Here is a 25,476-nt window from a genome sequence, read left to right as displayed (position 1 = left end):
GTTTTATTTATCTTGGTAGGGAGAGGGAGAGACTAAGAGAGATGTCATCCACTGATTGATTCCCTAGTTGGCTACACCAGCCAGCACTGGCCCAGGCTGAAGCCAGATTTGTGTCTTTCACTTGGGTGGCAGGAACCCAAACACTTGGGACATCTTTCATTGCTTTTCTCAAGCCATAGCAGGGATCTGGATGGGAAGTGGAGCAACTGGTACACAATGGGATGTCAGGTTGCTGGCGGTGGCGTTATCCAATATGTCACAATGCCAGCCTGTGGCTTCCTGCTATTATAGATCTTGGAAAACACTTGTGATGGGCTCAAGTAAGTTCTTGCCACCTTTACAAAAGAACGGTCTGTTTCCTGTCTCCCCACTTTGTCATCAGACCATCCCTGGCTGTTGTTAACTGGAGAACTAAACTGGTAGATGAGATCTGTCACTCTCTCAATCATAAATATATACATACATTCATAAATTAAAATTTTTTTCTTAATATGGTTGAATCGCAGAATGTCTTCTACAGAAAATTTTGGTCACATCATTTTTGTCTTAAACCACTTATATCTACTTTTAAGGAAGTCATCCAAATAACATTATACTTACTGGATTGCGTGTTTGGGTGCACTTATGTAGATCACTATCCCAATTTGTATGTGACTTATCATAGGTACTACTGTCAGAACCCTAGAATGGCAGAGCAGCTGATGTGCAGCTTACCTCCTCAGTCATCATGTCTTCAGGATTGACAGATGTTTCCCATGTCAAAAAAGGCTCCAGTATGGTGCTTAAGTCTCTGACTCCAATTTTCATATGGGTGTTGCAATATTAGTTTTTTAGCTTTTAGTGAATTAGTTTTCATACTCCAACTAGCTTTTTAATTCTTTTCCTGTTAGGGTTGGTCTAGATTGTCTGATGTTCTATTCAGGTCCTTTGATGACTTGTTTTTAAATGTTATTCCTACAGATCGAACAAATGCTGAAACACAATACAGAATGCGTCTCTCTTAACCAATATGCATGGACAGGCTTTGAATTGCTTTTGATTTTTGTGTTAGGGAGTTCAGTCTATGTTTGACTAGCCTGCATTGCTTTGTGCACACTTTGACACTCAACTGAGTGACAGAATTGGGGCACAAAGGGCTAAGCTGCTACTTGCAATGTTGTCATCCCATATCAGAGTATTGAGTGTACTCCTGGGTACTTGCTTCCAACACAGTTTCCTGCAGGTGCACCTGTGAAGGCATTGGAAGGTGTCCCAAGTACTGGGATCTGTCACCCACATGGGAGACCAGGGTAAATTTCCTGGCTCTCGTCTTCAGTCTTGCCTAGACTTGACTGTTGGGGACCATCCGGGGAGTGAACCAATGGACAAATGGAAACCTTCTATCCCTCCTGTTCTTTGTTGCTTTACCTTTCAAGTATAAAATTAAATAAATATTTAAGAAAGAGAAAAAGGTTTAACTTATGGGTAGCCAAAGTAATTTACTGAAGTTTGACTTTTTCTTAATCATAGTAGAAATGAAAGATGGAAATCAACAACCAGAGTCTAGACTTAGATTATTAATTTGACACAGTGTCGCTGTCCCACAGCGATGGACTTGGTGCACGGAGCTGATAATAACACGCATGGACTCTGACTGATGGTCAAAAGCCAAAGTTTGTTAGTGGCATCAGACTTTATGCACTGAGGGTCATATGGGATAAGGGAGAAAGTATTGAGCTTATCAACAAAACCCATCAATTGTTTCTATGGTTTTGTTTGGAACTCCTTTTGTCTTGTGTATTCTACCAAGTGTTCTCATTCACATGCTGTCCACTCAACTGTTCTCATACAAATAATATCCAATCAGGTATACAAAAGGTAGCCATTCAGTTGTTCCCATGCAAAGGATATCCAATCAGTCACACAAAAGGTACCCGTTCACTTGTTTTCACACAAATATTATCCAATCAACTGTAATCCTGTGCTTGCTGACCTTCTAGGGTCACAATGTCCTCCTACAACACAGGAGTAGGTCAAAGAGAGCCATCAGTGACATATACCTCCTGTGTAACTTTGGACTTTCTTATACCTCGTATACCTTGTCTCCACACTTGCTTTTCACGAGGTTTACATTCCTCTCTTCCTTCCCCCACCCTACGCCAGTGCTGTGTTTAGCCAAATTTATTTCTTCACTTTATGCAAAGTTAATGCAAACCCGTTTTTTTAATCAGACAAAATTGATGAAAGACTTTTGTTTAAACAATAAAATAAATAGATCCTAGAAAGCTTTTTGTGAAAGCTGATGCTGTACTGTTTGGATTTTTAACCTCCAAACTGTAAGGTGAATAAAAGTCTTCTTTTTTTTTTTATTAAATTTATTCATTAATTACATTGTGTTGTAATTTCATAGGAACTGGGATTCTCCCCCCACTTCCCCACACCCTCCCCCCCATGGTGGGTTCCACCACCCTGTTGCGTAACCATAGTTCAAGTTCAGTTGAGATTCCCTCTTAGCAAGCATATGCCAAGCATAGAGTCCAGCATCTTATAGTGCAGTCAAGTCCAGCTACTTATTGGGGAGACCCTCTCTGGTCTGAGGGCAGAGTATCATCCCGATCAAATAAAAGCACTAACATATTATCAGCAACAATTAACATAGTTATGGAATTAATTGACATAGTATTGAGCAGCCAACATGTTAAAACTAAATGCGATTTCTTAACCACATTCTGTGACCACCCTATTCACATTTCCATTTTAGTTTATATACTACATATGACATAACATCCATAACCTAACATGTTATGCATAACATCATATCTTCTTAAATTAAGGTGAACATGTGGTGTCTAACCCTTTGGGATTGGCTCATTTCCCTTAGCATTATGGTTTCCAGTTTGGCCCATTTGGCCACAAAGAACTGCATTTTGTTTTTTTTAATAGCTGAGTAGTATTCCATGGAGTAGATGAACCATAGCTTTCTTATCCAATCCTCTGTTGATGGGCATTTTGGTTGTTTCCATGTTTTTGCAATTACTGATTGTGCGGCTATGAACATAGGAGTGCATGTTGGTTTCTTGTAAAACAATTGTTCTGGATATATTCCTAGGAGTGCTATTGCTGGATCATACGGTATGTCGATTTTGAGTTGTTTGAATATTCTCCATACTGATTTCCATAGAGGCTGTACCAGCCTGCAGCCCCACCAGCAGTGAAGTAGGGTACCCTTTTCCCCACAACCTCGCCAACAAGTGTTGTTGGTGTTTTTCATGTGGGCCAGTTTTACTGGCGTTAGGTGGTACCTCATTGATGTTTTAATTTGGATTTCCCTTATTGCCAGGGAACTTGAGCATTTTTTCTTATGTTTGTTTGCCATTTGGGATTGTTCCTTTGTGAAATGTCTGCCCATTTCCCATGCCCATTTCTTGAGCGGCTTGTTTGTTTTGGTGTTTTGGCTGTTTTGTAGTTCTTTGTATATTCTGGAGATTAGCCCTCTATCACCTACGTAGTGCGCAAAGATCTTCTCCCATTCTGTGGGTTGCTTTTTTACTTTATTGATTGTTTCCTTTGCTGTACAGAAGCTTCTTAGTTTGATGAGGTCCCATTTGTTTATTCTGGTCTTGATTTCTATTGCTTTTGGAGTCCTTTTTAGGAAGTAGGGACCTACGCCTAGATCTTGCAGAGTATTTCCAACATTTTCTTCCAAAAGTTTGAAGGTTTCTGGATGTAGGGTTAGACCTTTTATCCATTTAGATTTGATCTTGGTGTATGGTGAGAGATGTGGGTCTATCTTTTTGTTTCTGCAGGTTATCAACCAGTTGTCCCAGCAGCATTTATTGAACAGACCTTCCCATTTGCCAGAATTATCATTTGTCCTTTTGTCAAAGATTATTTGGCTGTATCTGTGTGGGTTCCCGTCTGGTGTTTCTATTCTGCTCCATTGATCTTCCTCTCTATCTATAAAAGTCTTCTTTATAGGGCCCAGCGGTGTGGGCTAGTGGCTAAAGTCCTTTCCTTGAACACGCCGGGATCCCATATGGTCGCTGGTTCTAATCCCGGCAGCTCCACTTCCCATCCAGCTTCCCTGCTTGTGGCCTGGGGAAGGCAGTTGAGGACAGCCCAAAGCCTTGGGACTCTGCTCCCATGTGGGAGACCTGGAGGAAGTTCCTGGATGCACTGGCCTGGCCATTGCGCTCACTTGGGGAGTGAATCAACAGATGGAAGATCTTCCTCTCTGTCTCTCCTCCTCTCTGTATATCTGACTTTGTAATAAAAATAAATAAAGATTTAAAAAAAATAAATGAAAGTCTTCTTTATAAAGTAAGTCTATGAAGTATATTTTGTGACAGCCTTGAAAAGTTGACTAGTATGCAAGAAAATTTACTGTATATATTTACTGTATGTATTTATATATCTACTGTATATATAGTATTTTCAGTAAGGGTTAAAGATTATCTTTGATTCAATGCGTTTCTTAATTGTTAATGCATTTATGTGTGGAGAAGCTATTTTCAGTATATACCCCTGTAAGAAAAATCTTATCAAACTTAGACCTGCATATGATATACAGATACATATCCAATAATCTGTAATGAAGAAGCTATTTGCCTCACTGATTGATTTCCTGTCCTCATTATGCAATGGAGAAACAATTTGAACTGTGTAAAGCTTTCTGTTTTGCTTTTCATATTTCTAAACAATATGTTTCTACTACTGATTCTGATTTGATACTTTCATATTTTAACTTGCTAATGTAACAGATTTAATTGGCTTTAAAATCTCACCTCTGGGACAGTGTTTGTTACAGTAAAGTTGCTGCTTGGTTTATGGCCTGGGTTTTCCTCTTCTGAGCCAGCATCCCAGGTGGTAATGGATGGTAGCTCAGTACTTTAGTTCCTTTCACACACTTGGGAGACCCAGATGGAGTTCTAGGTTCTCCACTTCAGTCTGGCCTATCCTGGATATTATTGACATTTGGGAAGCAAATCAGTGGATGAAAAAAGAAAAATCTCTCTGTGCTTTAAAAAAAAAAAAGTGAAAACAAATTAATTCTTCATACCTTTTTCTTCTTTTACCCTGTTAGATTTGTTTTCCTCTTATTACCTTAAGTGTGTATGCTTACACCTTTTTCTTTTCCCAGTAACTAATGCAATGTTTCTGTACTTCACATGTTGTATGATAACGATGTTACTGACTTTAGCCTTCCCTTTATCAACTCCCCTCTACCAATCCTTTACGATGATTATTATTCTTTGTAGTATCATTGCTGTTAACATTTCCATCTTGTTCTGCAAATATAATATATTTAGTCCTTTTATTTTTCTGTAAATAATTTTATTTTAAAGTTAAAGTCATTAGTTTGTACATTATCAGGACTGTGGACTTTTTTTTTTTTTGCTGTATAGAAAAGTAACCAATGTGATGATTATAAGTATTATACAATTCTTAACCTTTTTCAACAGTTACTCTGAACATATTCAGACTTGTAGTGATGTTATAAACTTTCAGTTTACCTTCACCAGTTTTAGTGTCTTTCTCTGTTTTGGTTCATATTTTAGTTGCACTGGATTATATCAGTAATTTTATGCATGACATTTAGTTTCTTTGTTTCTAAAAACTTTATATGCCGTGCTTAATACTAATTTGCCAGAGTAGGTAATTAACTTTCCTTTAATATACTTCAGTGGTTTCATTTTCATTTGCTTATTTTTTATGTCAAAAAGCTTTCTAGGATGTGTTTATTACTTTGAAAATTTTGCCTATATGTGAGCACCTACTTTGTACATTTTTTTCATTATCTTGGACTCTTCGCAAACCTTTTTAAAATTTATATTAAGTGAACAGATTTCCTGTGTTTCACATTACAGAGGTAGGAGTATCATGCTATTTTCCCTTTCCCTCAGTCCCCGTCGACCCTTTTTCCTTCGTCTTTTTTTTTAATCTAATTTTTACAGTGGCATACTACCATTTAACTATGCAGTTGTTGCAGGATGTGAGCGAGATCACACCAGACATGTCTAAAGCTTATTAAGGAGTCTTTATTAACCAAGCTTGGTGATAATAGAGCACAGTAGCAAATCACAAGTCCATGCAGCAATCCATCCAACCAGTCGTAATCCCAAAACAAACAAATGGTCATCATCCTTAAGTCCATCCATTAAGCTGAAGACCTATGTCCCAGCTTCCCCAGCAATTTAAGTTATCCTAAGAGACATGCAACAAATAACTGGGACACACTCACAAAGAACCTGGACACACTTACAAAGCTGCAGACATTCACCTTTCCCCGGCTTTTCTGCCCACATTCTACTGCTGCTTGGCCTCACCTCTTCTGGAACTCCAGATAGTACATAAAGCAGAAACAACATTATTATAACTATTGCCTCTTCTAAGCAGTACACAGGGACCATGCTCAGGGGATTACCTGTCCTGGGTCAGCCAAGAGTCGAGGTGCTAGTGTAATGGAAGCACCTGGCCAGAAAGAGAGTGAAAGCCCCTGCTTCATGGGCCTTTTAAAGGGGCTTGTGAGGGGAGTGGTTACACGACAATGCAATACCGTCCCCTCTCAGTTGATAGGTGAGTCACAGGTGGAGTGAATACCTGAGTGTTATGGGCTAAGGAGTTAATTAGTGCTCGTTGGGATGGCAGGAACAGGAACTGGGCTTGTAGCTAAAACACCTAGACTAATTGGACTTCCAATATCCTGGCTAATTTAGGATGTGGGGGAAGTGGTTGAGGATGGAATTAACATTCCATTGCTGTTAAGACTCACCTTCAGGACAGAGGGTAGGGTACACAGCCAAATTTCATTTGCCCATGCCAATGGGTGCTGGCTTCACTGGCTGTACCCCATAACACAGTCATAGGCTTAACCTTCCATTAGGCAAGTATTATCAACACAAAGCAAGTAGAAATTTTAAGAAAAAGATTCTGTTCCTCCAAAGTATAGCAAAAGGCTGTAAACATTAGTCAAGTCTCAGGATATCAGTTTTGCTCATGTAGGTTACATTTTTTTTCCTGTACTCTATGAGTTAGTTATCACACATCAGGGAAAACATGATATTTATCTTTTTGGAGACTAGCTTATTTCACTAAATGTAATGATTTCCAATTGCATCCATTTAGTTGCAAAAGACGAAATTTCATTCCTTTTTTTTTTCTGGCTGAGTAGTATTGCATTGTTTATCTACAAAATTGCTCTTATCTAATCATTCATTGATGGGTGTCAGGGCTGATTTCATGTCTTACCCATTGTGAATTTGACTCCTATAAATATGGGGGTATAGGTAGCTCACTATGCTGATTTCATTTGGTTTACATTAAATTCTTAGAAATGGGATAACAGGGTTGTATGGTAGATCTATTTTCAATTTTTTTGAAGATTTCTTTGTTTTTATTAGAAAAGCATATTTTAAGGAGAGAAGGAGAGATAAAAAGAAAGATGGTTCACTCCCCAACTGGCCTCATTGGCTGGAGCTGAGCTGATTCAAAGCCAGGAGCCAAGAGCTTCTTCCCAGTCTCCCACATAGGTGCAGGGTCCCAAGGCTATGGGCCATCTGCTGCTGCTTTCCCAGAGCACAAGCAAGGAGCTGGACAGCAATGGAGCAGCCAGGACATGAATTGGCAGCCATATATGATCCTGGCACTTGGAAGAGGAGCATTAGCTAATTGAGCCATTGCATTGAGCCTTATTTTCAGATTCCTGAGGAATCTCCTTACTGTCTTCCATAAAGGTTGCATTGGCTTGCATACCCATGAACAGTGGATTAGGTACCTTTTTCCCCATGTCTTCACCATCACTTTTTTTTTTTCTGATTTCTGTGTGATAGCCATTCCAACTGAGATGAGGTGAAATGTTGTTGTAGTTTTTAGTCTGCATTTGCCTAATGGCTAGTGAACAGGAGCATTTTTTTCATGTGTCTATTGGCTGTTTGAATTTTATCCTTTGAAAAATGCCTATTCATATCATTTGCTCGTTTCTTAACTGGATTGTTTGTTTTGTGGTTGTTGAGCTCTTTAACTCACAGACATTTATCCTCTCTCAGTTGCATATTTTACATATACTTTCCCCTATTCTACTGGCTGCCTTTTTGCTGATGGTTTACTTGATTCTTTGAAGAAACTTCTTAGTTCCATATAATTCCATTTATTTTTAATATAATTCTCTGTGCTTTTTGGAGTCTTTCCTAAGAAGTCTTCTCCTACACATAATATCTTGCAGTGTTTAGTGTTCCCCCAGTGTTTTCCTGACATGATTTGGTGGTATCAGGTTGTAGATTTAGACCCTTGCTCCATTTAGAGTCAATTTTTGTAAAAGCTAGGTATTCTGTTTCATGCTTATGTAGTTTTCCCAGTACCATTTCTTCCTGGATTGATTCTGGTTTGCTTGTGGACAATTAGTTAAATGTAGATGTGTGGGTTTATTTCAGGGATTTTTATTGTGTGCATTGATCTTCATGTCTACTTTTGCACCAGTACCACGCTGTTTTGATTACATAGTTGTCTTGAAGTCTGATATTTTAATGCTTGGTGCTTTTTTTTTTTTAATTGCTTTGGCTATTTGAGGTCTCTAGTGTTTCCATATGAATATTAACAACATTTTTTTCTAGATTTGAGAAGAATATCATAGATATTTTAATTGGGATTACATTGAATCTAACTTGCTTTCAATAGCATGGACATTTATCCTTGCATACCAGGGATAAATCCCTCTTGATCTGGATTCTGGATGAATTATCTTTCTGATTTGTTTTTGGAATCGGTTAGCTAATTTTTTGTTGATGATTTTTTGCATCTGTGTTCATCTTTCTCTGTTGTGTCTTTATTACTGATTCTGTCCTGGTTATTGGTCTACTTAGGTTTTCTGTGTCATCATAACTCAGTTTATGTAGATTGTGTCCAACAACCTATCCAATTTTTTTCTAGACTTTCCATATCTGTGTTATCTATTATTTCCTTTTCATCTCTGATTTTATTGAATTGATTGGTTGTTTTGGTTAGTTGGCCCAGTGGTTTATTGACTATTCAGAAAAACAGCTCTTCAAATGACTGATATTTTGTTCTTTTTTTTTTTTTAGTTTTTATTTGTTTATTTTTAAGTTTTAAATATTCTTTACATAGTTAAAGAGGGTCAAGGCATGGAGGAAGGTGGGTGAGACAATTGTTTTAAATTTTTTTCTCTTGTGTACACAGCAGGGGGAGGGGAAGGCAACTCCATGCTGTCAAACTATATCAACACCTGTGGTTGGGGGTCAGGCAGTCATTTGATGTTTCTGTGGAGACCTTGATGTGGTGAAGCATATTCTGAGGGTGTTACTTGAGTAGTTTTGTTAGTTCTGAGATAGTATTAGGTTCCTAACACCATGCTTGAGAAAGTGTTTCCAAAGTCTCCTGGCTGACCAAGTCCATCTTAGTGCACCCACAGGCCTAGGAACATGTTGCAGTGTTTGGCCAGGAGAATGTTCCAACATGTTCTGCTTTTGATCCTCTGACTTGGCACTTGATATATCCTGTGCTGACCTACACAAGCTGACTGTCACATCCTCTGTGTGTATGTGGACATGCTCTCCACTGCTCAGGCATCAGCAATGAAAGAGGTTCAGTCCTAACACATGTACTCCAAAGTCAGACCACTTAGATTGCTATTTTCACTGTCTTCAAGATTTGAGTCCAGTGATCTAGTTTGGTAGTCCCCCAGGAAATCTCACTTGGGGTGATCTTAGACTTGATTCTCGTGTGTGCCAGCCAGTGCAGGGTCAGGTTTAGTGCATCATCTGCTCCAGCCAACTGACATAGCAGTGGATGCAGCTGCCTGATCAGTTCCATTGCCATCCCATTTCTCTCATGGACTAACGATGCTACAGCTTAGTCCAGCCCAACCCAACACAGGCCTGGAATTCACCATGTACAAACAGGTGACACCACCTAATCCAAGCAATTCCCAGTAATCCCCACAGGCCTGTCTCCTGCCCTGGTTTTGTATGTATGCTGCGTTCTAGTCGGGCCTGTCCTATGTCCTATCTGGCTCTCTTGCACTCCTGTGGGTGCTGCGGCTCCGTCAGACCTGCCCCCAGACCCGGCTAACACATATCCTGAGGAGTGTTGCAACCTGCCCTGTCCCCAGTCCCAGCTATTGTGTTCCCCAGTGGGAGCTGTGGCCTAGCAGGGGAAATCCCCAGGATCCCCTCTGAAGCTTGCTCCCCACCCTAGATCCTCACCCCTGCCATCAAGTGTCATAACCCTACTTGGAATGGTTTGCCCGGAGTCCTGGCCTTTGCATGTGCTGGTGAGTGCTGCAGTCTGACTCAGCCTGCTCTCCTGACAGCCCCAGTTTCCCTGAGGATCTGGTGAGTTGTGTCATCAGGTCTGGTTCAGCAGGTCATCACTCCCAGCTCTCTGTGCAAACTGGTGGGTGTTGCAGTCCTACAGAGGGAAGGCCACAAGTGCGCTACAGAATCTGCATCCAGATCTGGTTCTTTTACATTCTGGTGAGTTCTGGCACCCAGCCTGATGTGACCCACCCCTATTCTGTAACTTGGCAGTGGGTGCTATGTCTTACTTAGCCCAATCAGTCATTCCTCTCAGTCCCAGCTTTCATGTATGCCAGTGAGTGGCAGGAAATGCTGTTTATCCCAGCCCATGTCTCCGTATGACCTGGTACCTTGGCTTGACCCAGATACACCCTGCAGTTTTCTCTCTAAAATGCCTGGTTACCAGCTACCTACTATATCTGCAAGTGCAGTGGCCTGGTGTGTGGAAGACCCCAGTTGTTACTTCTGCCCTGTCAAACATGCCCTCAGTCACACCTACTCCAGTACTTTTCCAGACTCCCTACCCTGTGCAATATGCAGCCTTTCCACCTGGTGGCAGGAGTGGTGTGTCCTTTCCTAGGTTTCCTCGCCTTCTCCACGTTCCCAACATATCTTAAGAAAGAAAAGGTAACTTTGCTGGCACACTAGTATAGTTAACACAAAATTGGCACTAACCAGGCCCAGTTTGTGTGCAAACTATTGCTGCTTTTCTTCCAGCAGTGTAACACTTGCTTAGGTAAAAACTGACCTAGTGAGTTACTTACAGCTGGGAACTGATCTAATATATTGTTCTTTGGTTTCAATTTTGTCTAGTCTCTAATTTTTAGTATTTCTTTTTTGCTTCTGAATTTGAATTTGGTTTTTTTTCCCTAGGCCCTCAGTGGTTTGATGAATCATTCATTTGATGCCTTTCTGTTTTCTAATTAGTGTAAACTTCCCTCTTTTATTTTTTTTGAAGACTTATTTTTGTTAGGAAGTCAGATATACAGAGAGGAGGAGAGACAGAAAGGAAGATCTTCCGTCCATTGATTCATTCTCCAAGTGGCTACAACCAGCCAGAGATGTGTCGATACAAAGCCAGGAGCCTAGGGCCTCTTGCAGATCTCCCACGCGGGTGCAGGCTCTCAAGTCTTTGGGCCATCCTCAGCTGTTTTCCCAGGCCACAAGCTGGGATCTGGATGGGAAGCAGGACGGCCAGGATTAGAATCAGCACGTGCAAAACAAGAACTTTAGCCACTAAGCTACCACGCTGGGCCTTGAACTTCCCTTTTAGTAGTGTATGTGCTGTATCCAATAAGTTTTGATATGATGTGCTGTCATTTTCATCCATTTCCAGGAATTTTTCTGTTTTCTTTTTAAGTTAATCTGCTCCATAGTACAGATTAACTTGTTTCCTTTTTGATTTTCTGTCTGTTGGATTTGTCCATTGATGAACGTGGTGTTTGAGATCCTCCATTGCTATTGTAGTAGAATCTGTATCTCCTTTCAGATCCATTGACAATTGTTTTAAATAGCCAGGTGCTCCTGCATTGGGTGTATATACATTTAATACAGTCACTTCATGTTGAATTGATCCCTTAATCATTATGTAATTTTCTTCTTTGTTTCTTTCAGCAGTCTGGTTAAAGGTTGTTTTGTTTGATATTAGAATGGTTACCTGCTCCTTTTTCATCCTTTGACTTTCATTCTGCATGTATCTATTGTTAAAGTATATTGCTTTTTTTTTTTTTTTAGGTTCTCTTTATTTGAAAGGCAGATTTACAGAATGAAGGCAAGAGAGAAGGGAGAGAGATCTTCTGTTAGCTTGGTCAATCCTTCAAGTGGCTTCAATAGTTGGAGCTGAGCTGCTCCAATGTCAATAGCCTGGAGCTTTTTCCAAGGGCCTCCTACGTGGATGCAGGGGCCCAGTTCTTGAGGCATTTTGCTTTGCTTTTCCAACCAATAAGCAGGTTCTGGATCAGAAGTGGAGCAGCTGAGTTGTTAACCGGCACCCAAATAGGATGTTGTCATCACATGTGGAGGATTTGCATGCTGTGCCACCATACCAGCCCCAAAACTGTTTTTTTTTTTTAATTTATTTATTTATTGGAAAGGCAGATATACAGAGAATAGGAGAGACAGAGAGGAAGATCTTCCGTCCCATGGTTCACTCCCCAGCTGGCCGCAACGGCTGGAGCTGAGCCAATCTGAAGTCAGGAGCTCTTCCGGGTCTCCCACACAGGTGCAGGGTCCCAAAGCTTTGGGCCATCCTCGACTGCTTTCCCAGGCCACAAGCAGGGAACTGGATGGGAGGCAGCGCTGCTGGGAATAGAACCGACACCCTTATGGGATCCCGGCGCGTTCAAGGCGAGGACTTTAACCACTACTCTATCGCGCCGGGTCCAGAACTGGGTTTTTTGTAGACAGCAAATAGATGGATCTTGCTTTTTAATTCATTTGCCATCTTGCATCTATCAAATGGTTGTTTAGTCCATCGTTGTTCAGGGTTGTTATTGAAAGGTAATGACTTGGTCTTACTGGTTTCTGTCAGTATTCTTGTTTGCTCTTTTTTTTTCCCTTTGTACCTGTATCATATTCTGCCTTCAGATTCTTTCACTGTGGTGATTAGTGTTCTTTGTGTGTAGCACATCCTGTAGCATCATTTGTAAGACTAAGTGGGTGATGGCAAATTTGTTCAGTTTCTGTCAAACTTCTTTGTATTTGAATAGTTTTTTCATTCAGCTTTGTATCATTTTAGCATTTCATTAATTTTCTATTTACTTAGCTTTTTAAAATTAGTCGATTGTGTTTATTTGAAAGGCAGACAGAAAGAGGTGGAGATAGGGATAGGCAAGGTTGGTTCGTTTCACTGCTAGAAGACAAGGCTGGATCAGTCTAAAGACAGGAGCCAGGGATTTTGGATTCTCCTTGTGTGTGACAGGGATTCAAACCTTTGAGCCATCAGCAGCTGTTTCCCCACAGTGTACGTTAGCAGGACACCAGAATTGATAGATTGAAGACTTAAATCCAAGTACTCTGATGTATATATCTGTATTTTTTGTTGACAGTTGTGTTTCAAGCTGACTGATTTCAATCCTACATTACAGGATTTAATCTTACCTTTTTGTTTTGATTTTGTAACTCCTTATCTGTCAGAGATAATATTTTTATTGTTGTATTGTTGATGGTTGTAACCAGTCTGCCTCCTTTGCTGTCCCTCCCAACCATCGCACAAATGCCCTGTTCTCGGACTATTACTGTTTATTCTAGGAATTTTCCAGTTTATCATGACCTATCATGGTGAACTATTATCTTTCGTGGTTAAAAATAAAAAATAAATGTTTGTTTATATGGATAGAACTTGGAGCTATTTGGAATTGGGTTATAAGTTCTGCACACTGATCAGGAGGATTGCACTGAGGAATGAGTATTCATTCTTGGCACAATACCTATGCTATTTTACCTAATTTTTTTTTTTTTTTTTTAGCGTTTTTGAATTTATTTGAAAGGGAATTGTAAAAATGGGGTAAGGAGGAAGTAAGGAAGGGAAGGGAAAAGAGAAAGATAGGGATCAATCTTCCATCCCCTGGTTTAGGCTGAAACCAGGAGCCAGGAACTTCATTTGGTCTTTCACATGGATTGTGGAGCCCCAAGTATACTTGAGACATCCTTTCCTGATTTTCTAGGCCATTGCAAGGAGCTGAATGAAAGTGGACAGCCATGATACAGTTATTCCTTGCCCTCACTTGTACGTGTGTGTGTTAGCCCTTTAGTTTTTTGCCTTGATACAACAGTGCTTATGGATATTAGCTCTTGTACATAGAGTGTAGGTGAAGAATATCCGGCCCCTGGGCCATAGAAGGCCATGAAATAATTTGGTTTGATCCTTCCAAAGCAGTCACAGGTGGTATTGGAAATTCAATAAATCTACAACAGGTTAATGTTTTTAAAGGTTTAATTTATTTTTATTGGAAAGGCAGATTGGATTTGTGGAGAGAAAAAGAGAAAGATCTTCCATTTGATGGTTCACTCCCTAAATAGCCATCATGACAAGTCAGGTGCCCGGATTCTTCTTTAGGTCTCCTGCGTGGGTGCAGGATCCCAATGCTCTGGGCCATCCTCTACTACTTTCCCAGCCCACAGACAGGGAGTTGGTTGGCAAGTGGAGCACCCAGAAAGAACCTGGCGCCCATTTGGGATCCTCACACTTACAAAGTGAGGATTTAGCCATTGAGCTATTGCACCAGATCCCAGACTAAATTTTTAGTTGATAATTTTGTGTGACTTGAATATGATATAAATGTCCAAATAGTCCTGGGCAAGAAAAAAAAGTTCTCTACACCTGCGTTAGAGATTGAATAACTTCCCAATTTTCTTTTTCTTTTTTCAGAAATGTATTTTATTTATTTGAAATGGGGTTACAAGAGATAGAAGGAGAGACAGAGGTCTTCCATTTGGTTCATCCCCTATATGGCTATGAAAATTGGGGCTAGGCCATGCCCAGACCAAGCACAAGCCAGGTGTGCTGACCCATGTGGGTGGCAAGGGCTTAAATACTCTGGCCATCATGCACGCTGCTACCTTCCCAGGTACATTAGTATAGAGTTGGATCAGAAGTGGAGCAGACCAGGACTTGAAGTGGTGCACATGTGGCAACTTAATTGACTGCACCACAGTGCCACCCCCGCAGCCCAGGTTTTCAGTGCTGCATCTTACATGGCTCCATCTTTTTAGGATTTGTGTTCGCACACAAGTTGTGTATGTGAAGTTCCAATCCCAATTGGAACTTCCTTAAATAATCTAGCTTCTTTACACCTTTATAAACTATGATCTACCTCCAGAAACTTAGAATTTCTTGTGAGCTTCATTAGCATGTTGGGATGTTTTCAACTTCAAATAGAGGTTTTGTCTGTAATTTACTCAGAAAGTAAGAAAAATTTACCAAAAGAACTAAATTGTTCATGTAACAGATCTAAATATATTATAGTTTGGGGCTTGCTTTATTTTTGCCCTTTGAATGCAGCAGAGACCCCTGTAATTTTCATCTTTTCTGTATCATAATCTTATCTTCTGTTTCTCTTGTAAGTTGTTGTAGCTGTTTGGGGTCATTGTGTCTTTTTAAAGAACATGCAGATTCTGCAAGAGGACATTCTTTATAGTATTTTTAAGATCAAGAAAGGCCTTTAAAAAAAAAAAAACCAAAAAGGATTGGGAACCATTTACGCAATGCCTGTTTGAAAACTAGTTATTTCTTGTATGTAGTTGCATGTGATTGGAATTTTTATAAATGGATTCTGTAGACTTTCACTTTTGGCCAGCAACTTTAGATATGTTGACACTTAATCAGAATAAATATGCTTGATGAAAAGTACTGATCTAGGTTAGTCAGGATTTGCTCTATTGGGGCTGAGAAACCTCATTTGTGAGTACATGATTTCAAAATATTTAAATGAAGTCAAGATTCTGTGATTAAAGAGAATGGGCACTGTTGGGATGGCTGTTGGTATGACCAACACGATATTCTTTCCTTTAATTTTAATTTGTTGTTTTTTTTTTAAATACTGAAAGACTCCAATTTTTTTCTCCTTTTTCGATTTTGAATTTTATAGTGCAATTCCATACGGTCTGGGATTTCTGCACCCTCCCCCACCAATATCCACCCCCTGAGTGATTTTCCCCATATGATTACAATAGTATAGTCCTTCATAAGCAGTCATAAGTTCAACAGTCTGTTATTTGAGTGTGCCTTGACATTACTGGCACGACAACCTCAGACAGTCCAGCATCCTATTGTCTAGATATGTCCAACAGTTTCATTGGGAGTGCATCTTTGATTTTGATGTAGAGATGCATACTGCATTGTATCTTCTCATCTGAATATGATATTCTCTATTACGCCATCACTATACATTCCCTTATATGAGAAGCCATGAAACAAAGTCAACAACAAATATAAAATTAAAACAAAAAAATTGCAGCACCATGTAGTCAAAAAACAAGCCGACAAGTCCGTGAATAACCGACACATGGGTGAAGAAAATAGAAAAACCTCTATGGTAAAATGATGCCACTGTGCGATCCATGAGCCAGTGATGAATTCAACAAGAGAAAAGAAACTTTGGAAGATATGAAAATGAAAACAAAAACTTCAAAACACATGGGCTATAGCAAAAACAGTAAGGAAAGGGTTATTAATCTTTTTTTTTTAAGATTTATTTTTATCACAAAGTCAGATACAGAGAGGAGGAGAGACAGATCTTATATCCATTGATTCACTTTCCAAGTGACCGCAGTGGCCAGTGCTGCACCAGTACGAAGCCAGGAGCTAGGAATTTCTTCCAGGTCTCCCACGTGGGTGCAGGGTCCCAAAGTTTTGGGCCATCTTTGACTGCTTTCCCAGGCCACAAGCAGGGAGCTGCAGGGCTGCTGGGATTAGAACTGCACCCATAAGGGATCCTGGTGCATTCAAGGTGAGGACTTTAGCCGCTACAAGATTGTGCCGGGCCTGGGTTATTGATGTTAAAATTTGCATGAAGACTGCCTTGTATCAGAGAGAACATATGGTATCTGTCCTTTTGGGATTGACTTGTTTCATTGAGTATATTCGTCACTAGTTGGGGCCATCTAGTTGTAAATGGTATACGTTTCATTATTTTTAATGCCTGAGTAATATTCTATGGAATGAGTATGTTTGATGGCATGAATTAGGATTTGTATTTCTTTAGAGGCTTCTATTTAAAAGCTGTGATGTGCCGTATACTGAGATTACCAAGATAATTGTTGATGTAAAGAAAAACTTACAAGCTTTAATGATGTCTTATTTTGTTGATTAATATGGTTTAGAGTGTTTTGTGAATTAGATATTCTACATTTTTTTTTTAGTTGACTATATTGTGGAATATGACTATGATGCTGTCCATGATGATGAATTAACTATTCGAGTTGGGGAAATCATCAGGAATGTGAAAAGACTCCAAGAGGAAGGATGGCTAGAAGGAGAACTAAACGGGAGAAGAGGAATGTTTCCTGATAATTTTGTCAAGGTAAGTGTTTTTGGTTACGTTTCTACCTATTGCTTTATTGAATTGCATCTGTTAATATTAAGAAATACTTTAAAAAGGTTTTGAAAAGAATTCCAGGGATATGCTTCTATGTTAATAGTGCTGCTTTATGTCCTGCTGGATGATACTGTGTGTTTTTGTTTGTATATGCTTATGCCTCTTTATGTATCTGTCTGACTTTTAAAAATAAATTAATATTTAGCATTTGGTTTACATTTTGTAATTTGTAAAGTAGTTTTTCCATATACACTCTTATTTATACTTTGTTAGGTGGGTGCACAGGACAGAAAATAAACCCTTTTAAATATTTAAATCTTTATTTAAAACATTTAAATAATTTCCCCATAGTTCAATAGCTAAAGAGACTGAATCTGAACTGAGATCCTCAACAATTACCTTAAAAGTCTTCTCATTGCATTTTAAAATTCATTTTTGCTTTTGTCGTACCTTTTGCAATGTAATGAATTCCCAGCTCCCTCCCCTCCCCTTTTGACGATTTGTTTATTTGTATTGCAAAGTCAGATATCTAGAAAGGAGGAGAAACAGAAGATGCGTACATTGATTCACTCCGAAAGCGGCAGCAATGGCTGGAGCTGAGCCAGTCAGAAGCCAGGAGCCCAGAGTCTCTTCCAAGTCTCCCATGCGGGTGCAGGGTCCCAAGGCCTTGGGCTGTTCTCAGCTGCTTTCCCTGGCCACACGCAGGGAGCTGGATGGGAGGCTGGGCTGCCGGGATTAGAACTGGTGCCCATATGGGATCCTGGTGCGTTCAAGGCAAGGACATTAGCTGCTTGGCTACTCTGCTAGGCCCTGAATCACACTTTTTTGAGTATCAGTGTCATCACTGTAATAATTACTCTTCATTTAATACCAAGCATTCCTTTTCTAGGAAATATTTCAATCACTCGAGCCAGAAAATAGTGCTCAGGGTTTTAAAATTTGTTATAACTTGATAAAATATTAAGTTTAAAGTAGGAAAAAAGCAAAGACTGTATATTTATGTATCACTTATAATAATATTAATTTCTATATTTTGTTTTGTTTTTACATGTAGACATATACCGTAGCATAGTTTGTGATTGTGAGTTCTTCTGGAAAAGCTAATGCATGTATTTCATTTACTTTTGTAACTTACATAGTAGTAGTTAGCAGTATATTTACACAGCATGAATATATATTTTTATTTTATTTTCTATGATGTTTACGTAGTTGATTAGGCTGGGAAAGGTCAAGGGTTAGGGGAAAGTGGATCAGACCATTGTTTCTACATTTTCTTTTTTCTTCTTCCAGTATCTGGGGGAGGGAGGGAGATAAGGGTAGAACCCACACCCAGCCTCCCAATGGCCCATATTACCCAGATGGGGAATCGCCTCCTGATGTCATCTTAGAATTCCTAGTGTAGAACATGTTCCAAGGGTTCTGCTCAGATGGTTTCATAGTTCTGAAATGCTGTCGATTCCCCCTGATCCAAGGATGAGGAGATCCTTCCAACGTCCATTGGCTGATATAGTCTACCTTAGAGTTTCTTTTCGGCCAGATATTTGGTGTCAACACTTAGCTGGTGTAGTTGACCAATTTGCTGTGCCCTCCTAGGCACCAGTGAACTGCCATGTGCTCCTTATGCATCTGGGTAGCCATCCACTGCTCCATCCAAGCCACTAAAGAAGCCCACATCTGATACCTGCACTCCATGGTCGATTACAGATGCTATAATTCTTCCCGTGGTTGGAGTCCTGAATCTAGCTGTTCAGTTTGGAGGAATTCCCAAAGAGACCTCGTCGGAGGTGATTCCAGACCTGACTATTGTGTGTCCTGGCCAGAACAGAATCCAACTCTGTCCGTCACCCACATCAGTCTACTCACACACTGTTGGTTGCAATTGCTGTGTCAGTTCTGTCTCCTATGCAAACCAATGGATGCTACTGCCCAGCCCGATCCTGTCTACCACACACTTGACCCTCACCTACACCCTCAAATGTCCAGTCTGTCCCGCATCCCATTAAACTCTTGCATACATCAGTATGCTTTGAAACCTACCTGAACCCAACCAACCCCAGTATCCGGCCCCCGTTTGTGCTGGCAGACCAGGGACCACCCCAGTTTCTGGTTCTCATGCTCACCAGTGAGAGTTTCAACCCATCAGAGAGGTGCCCATAGTCTTGCTCCTGGGCCCAGTCTCAGTCCTAGATCTTGTACTCTCCAAGTGGTTCTGCAACCCAGCTTGGCAGGATTTGCCCTTGCCAGCCAGTGGTGCAGCAAAGTCCAGCCAGTCTACACTTACTCTGGCTCATTCCTACACCAGTGCATAGTCAGTGACCCCAGCCAGGTTCTCTCCTTAACCCAGTTCACATGATATGGCCCTCAGCCCTAGCTTTAATGTGAGCTGGTGCATGGCTGGCAGTAATCCATGGTAACTAACCCAGTTCCTGTCTTCCCCATGGGCTGGTGCATTAGTATGATCCATAAAGGTCCTCTAGTCTCAGTGCCTTCTTTTATCTGAAAGTATGGTGGTGTTGCCATTGGGAGTTCCTCAGAAGTCATTTCTCACCTGCAACACACTCCCTCAACAGTCCTTCCTCCCTGCCTGCCCCACATTCCCTTGCCCCTTTCCTAATCAATCCACAGTTACTGTGCCCAGGAGTGCATGAGTTCCCCATTCCAGATTTCCCTGAAGCACAGTGGGTGATGTGCTGTCCTGGAGCTCTGCCTACCCACCAGGGTCTCAAGCTCCTGGCATGTTTGTTGGCCTGGGACCTTACCTCTCCACACACCCAAGATCCAGGCCCATTCAGTTTCCCAGGTCTGATCTACCAGCACAACAGACTAGCCTGGGGCTCTCCCCTCCCCTCCACTCATCCCATCCACAATCAGGCTCATGGGGAAATCCTCAGGCTTGCTTTATCTGCCTAGATGTGAGCCCCTGGGTTCCCGCAAGCCCCAGCCGGTACTATCCCCATGATCCCCTGCAAGCCTGCACCCCCAGGCTGCCATGAGCTGGCAGCTGTATCCCTGGCCACGTCAGTGCGGGAATCAGCATGAATATTTAGCTATTGTTTGTGCCCAGGATAAGTTTCTGTTTAATTATGGTTTAGCATCTTAGTACGAACATGCATTTTGTTTTATCAGTTTGTTTCAGAGAAGCTAAAGTAACTGCATTTTGTCTAACTCTATCTTATGTAGTATTATCTCTTGAAACACCTGTGAAAATTCGGTGTGGAAAAGTCAGTTTTGTTTTATTAAGTGGCTTGCTTTTTATAACTACAGTGGAGTGTAATGGTGGATCTCAATAGAGTTGACGTGAGACTAACTGAATTTAAATGTAGGCAAGTTCTAATTTTGTCCTTTACTGGCATTATGATTATGTAATTTCTCATTTTTTCCATTCTAAATTGTGCGGGTTTTTTTGTTTGTTTTTTTTTTGTTTTGTTTTTTGTTTTTTTTATTTCTTCAAATTGTGTGTTAGTGGACTATGGTAAGCCATAGTGTTGAACTCTCCTTATTTTCTTTATTTAAAGGAAAGTAGCTTTTCAGAGAAAATTTCTAGCAGTAATGAAGCATTTATGTAAAAAATAAGTTAAAGGATAAGTAACCAGTATTTGTGTAATTCTCTTGATTGTGTGGTGGAATATGTGCCTTCTAGTGGGAATGGTCTATTATGGGACTTCATTTTGAAATATATTTTACTTTCAGGTTTGAGTTTAATGAAATATCTACTAATAGAGGATGTTGTGAGTATGCTAGGTAATAGAGGGAAGCTGAAACTTGGGTTAAAGAGTAGCCACAACATACTTAACTAAAATCAGAAACATCAGTGTGAAGTCTTGTTTAGTTTTTGAAAAGGACAGGGAAATACAGGAATAGTTAAACATACAATACTTGAAAAAAAAACATACAATACTTGAAAGTTTTGTGGAAAATGTGATTAAAAGATAAGTTTGTGGGGCCTGGTGCAATAGCGTAATGGTTAAAGTCCTCGTCTTGAATGCACCGGGATCCCTTATGGGTGCCGGTTCTAATCCCGGCAGCTCCACTTCCCATCCAGCTCCCTGCTTGTGGCCTGGGAAAGCAGTCGAGGACGGCCCAATGCATTGGGACCCTGCACCCACGTGGGAGACCTGGAAAGAAGTTCCTGGCTCCTGGCTTCGGATTGGCTAAGCTCCAACCATTGTGGCCAACTGGGGAGTGAACCATCGGACGGAAGATCTTCCTCTGTCTCTTCTTCTCTCTGTACATCTGCCTTTCCAATAAAATAAATAAAAAAAATTTTTTTAAAGATAAGTTTTTGTAGGGAGGAATTTTTTTGAAATCCCTGTACAGTTTTGACATAATACATATTTTATGTTTTCATTTTATCTTTTAAAAAATTTTACTTTTTAATAATGACTACATGGTTGATCAGGGTGGGAAGGATCGAAGTTTAGGGAAAAATAGTGAACTCATTGCTTCCAAATTTGATAATTTTTCTTCTTGTTCCTGGGGGAAAGGAAGAGATAAAGCGGGAACCACTCACAACTTCCCACACGTTCCAGTACCCAGGGATAAGGAACCACCACCTTATATCAACCCAGAGTCTCAGTGTGTATATATTCCGAGGGTTCTGTCCAAGTGGTTTGAATAGTTCAGAAACTTTTTAAGATATTTTTATGTTTATTGGAAAAGCAGATTTACAGAGAAAAGGAAGGACATCAAGAAAGATCTTCCATCAGATGGTTCACTCCTCAAATGGCCATCATGGCTGGAGCAGAGCTGTTCTGAAGCAGTAGCCCAGGAGCTTCCTACTGGTCTCCCATTTAGGTGCAGGGCCCCAAGACTTTGAGCTGTGTTCTGCTGCTTTCCCAGGCCATACGTAGGGAGTGGGATGAGAATTGGAGCAGCAAGACAAGAGCTCGGCATCCATATGGAATCTTGACTCTTGCAATGGGAGAATTAGCCAATTGAGCCATCGTGCCTGGCCCAATATGATACACTTTTTTGATTAATTTTTTTCAAGATCTCTCATGCATGAATTTCAAAAATTTTTTTTGCATCAGAATAAACTCATTGTTTAAGAAAAGTTTTACTTATTTTACCTGAAAGAGAGAGAAATCTTCTCTCTGCTGCTTCGTTCCGCAGATGGCTTGAATAAACAGAGCTGGAATCCTCCCAAGGTTGGGCACGTGGAGCTTCTTCTAGATCTCCCACGTTATTGCAAGGACTCAAGTCCTTGTGCCGTTCACCACTGCTTTCCCAGGCTGTTAGTAGGGAGCTGAGTTGAAGTGGAACAGCCTGTTTGTTAAATTTTCAGGAAATTTCTGAAGTGCCCTCATGTGCGTGTATATACATGTTGGTACACCCATAACTGTTGACACCTCAGTAGCCATGAGTATACCCAGTGCACAGAACTTGATTTTTAAATATTTTCCTGTAAAAGAAGCCTGGATATTTGGAGGGCTAGCTGATTCTGGCTCTGGCATAAATATGATGATACTAAGATAAACCTTTATCATCTTACATTGCCAGAAAGTAAATGCTTTAAAAAAGAGATGGGGAGAATGGGGAAGGGAAGACCCAAATGTAAGGGACATAGATCTGGAATAGTTTGAGCAGCAAAATAAATTTTGTTATTGCCCAAAGTATAACATAAATACATTTGTATATACGAATCCATCCATGCATGAATCATGAATAATGGAGTAGATAGAGAAGGGAAGAGTTTGGGGAGTTCCAAATAACAGTTGTAGATACTTCACATTTCTTCCTACTTCTTCCCCCTCCCCCTTTTAAAAAAGTTTTTTACTTTTAGTAGGTAGATTAATAGAGAAGGGGAGACAGAGAAAGATCTTCTGTCTGCTAGTTCATTCTCCAAATGACCACAAAGGTCGGAGCTGAGCTGCTCCGATGCCAAGAACCAGGGGCTTTCTCCGGGTCTCCCACATGAATATAGAGTCAAAAGGACTTGTGTTATCTTCCACTGCTTTAACAGGGCATAAGCAGGATATGAAGTGGGATGGGTGGGATGTGAACTGGCATCCATAATTAGCCAGTTGAGCCAATGTGCCAGCCCCTCATTCCTTTTCGAAGCTTTTCTTAGTATCAAACTGAAAAATCTGTGGAAAAATACATGCAATAATTTTATAATGCAAAAACTAAAAGTTAGGCTTCTACTAAGTGATCACTGTTAATGTTCTTCAGTGATAAGTTCTATTAATAATATAGTGTATATTTCAGTAATAGTATTCTCCCAAACGCTCAATCTGATCAAAGTGTAAGAAAAATCTCAGACAAAGCCAAATTGAGGTATTTTTCATTTTATAAAATACCTTGCCAGTACTCTCATCAATGGAAGAAATTACTGAAAATGGAGCAAGATTGAGAAATTGACTTATGGAAAGGGACAAAGGAAATTTAATGATGAAATATATTATGATATTATAGATTGAGTTCTAAAACAAAAAGATCACATTAGTGGACCAATTGGTAAAATCACTATTAATAGATTATATAAGAGTGTATAAATGTTAATTTCTCATACTTCATTAAGTGAAACATGATTATGTTATTTTGTCTAACACAGTTTCATTAAAAAACTGACTACCAAAAATGAACTAGCAGACAGAAGTAAAACTGAGGGAAGGGTGTATGGGAACTGTGAATGACCGTCAGCTATTCTTCTAGAGAAACTTCCCAAGCAAAACTTGTTTTTAAAACAGTTAACCATAGTAATCAACACAGCAGTAATCCACAGATCATTAAAGTAGTTGCGCTTATACTTCAGATAGGTATGTTAGGTCCAGTGGCAAGCTGTGATTTGAAAGTCACTGTCTAGTTGAAAATAAGCATTCTGTGAGACATTAAATTACCTGTGCAATTTTGTAATTGTATGAATGTGGAGAGCACGGTAGAACTGGATTTCCTGTGTATAAAAAACAAAATTATGTCCCTGTTATTATTTCAATTAACTATGCTGAAGAACGATGATAGTCAAATTTGGCTAGGAATGGATTGGAAAGGCTACAACATTTTTTTTTTTTAAAGATTTATTCATTTTATTACAGCCAGATATATACAGAGGAGGAGAGACAGAGAGGAAGATCTTCCGTCCGATCATTCACTCCCCAAGTGAGCCGCAACGGACCGATGCGCGCTGATCCGAAGCCGGGAACCTGGAACCTCTTCCGGGTCTCCCACGCGGGTGCAGTGTCCCAATGCATTTGGGCCGTCCTCGACTGCTTTCCCAGGCCACAAGCAGGGAGCTGGATGGGAAGTGGAGCTGCCAGGATTAGAACCGGCGCCCATATGGGATCCCGGGGCTTTCAAGGCGAGGACTTTAGCCGCTAGGCCACACCGCCGGGCCCAAGGCTACAACATTTTTGTGTCCTTTTTTTCACAAAACATTCTGTGAAGAGTTTTGGACACTCAATTCTTTATGACAAACAGGTCCAATTCAATGTTTCCTTATAAAAATAATCTTGTTATTTTTTTTAAGAGTATTTTTATTTGAAAGGCAGATTTTGTGGAGAGAGAGAAGACAGAAAAAAATAGAGAAAAGGTCTTCCATCTGATAGTTTAGTCCTCAAGTGGTTTCCATGGCCAGGACAGTGTATGAACTTATGTTTATAGATGTTTCTTTTCAGCTTATTACCAGGTTCCATCAGATAAATAGTAGACATTAGCTGGCTTAATATATTTACAATCTTCTTAAAAGCTACTTTTAAAGAGATATTAAGTAGTAAGATGCTAGTCTGCATTATACAGTTCATCTATGAGAGTATGTGTGTATGTATAATGGAGAGTACCATACCGGGAAGTGAAGATACTTATAGTATACATCTCCACTTCTGAAAAAAAGGAGGACTCCCAATGAAACTGTTAAATATCCCTTGAAAATAGGATGCTAGGCTGGCTACCATTGTCTGTACTTACAGTTCCACGATACATATGCAGATGATACAAATAACAGAATGTTGGACTTGTGACTGTTGCTGAAGGACTATACTATTGTAATAGTATGGGGGAAAACAATTTGAGGAACTGGGAAAGGTGGAGCGGAAAATTCCTGTGCCTTTGGAACCTTATTATGAGTAATAATAAACAGTAGGAACAAAGATAATTTTCAGTGACTATAATTAATTTATTAAAACATGGAGAATTTTTTTTCTGATTATGAAGGA

The 25,476-nt window shown here is 40.1% G+C and overlaps 1 protein-coding gene across 2 annotated transcripts in view; it reads left to right on the top strand.

The window, feature by feature from the left end:
• Window positions 1-25,476, top strand: part of CD2AP (CD2 associated protein) — a 92,274-nt gene that overhangs the window by 12,507 nt on the left and 54,291 nt on the right. For both annotated transcript variants that reach the window (XM_058662257.1, XM_058662253.1), the window contains exon 2: window positions 17,151-17,311. In XM_058662257.1, coding sequence (XP_058518240.1) covers window positions 17,151-17,311 — 161 coding nt within the window. The remainder of the gene's footprint in view (window positions 1-17,150; window positions 17,312-25,476) is intronic.

The sequence above is a fragment of the Ochotona princeps genome, chromosome 1, assembly GCF_030435755.1.
Source record: "Ochotona princeps isolate mOchPri1 chromosome 1, mOchPri1.hap1, whole genome shotgun sequence".
Taxonomy (NCBI): domain Eukaryota; kingdom Metazoa; phylum Chordata; class Mammalia; order Lagomorpha; family Ochotonidae; genus Ochotona; species Ochotona princeps.
This window is presented reverse-complemented; position numbering and strand designations above follow the sequence as displayed.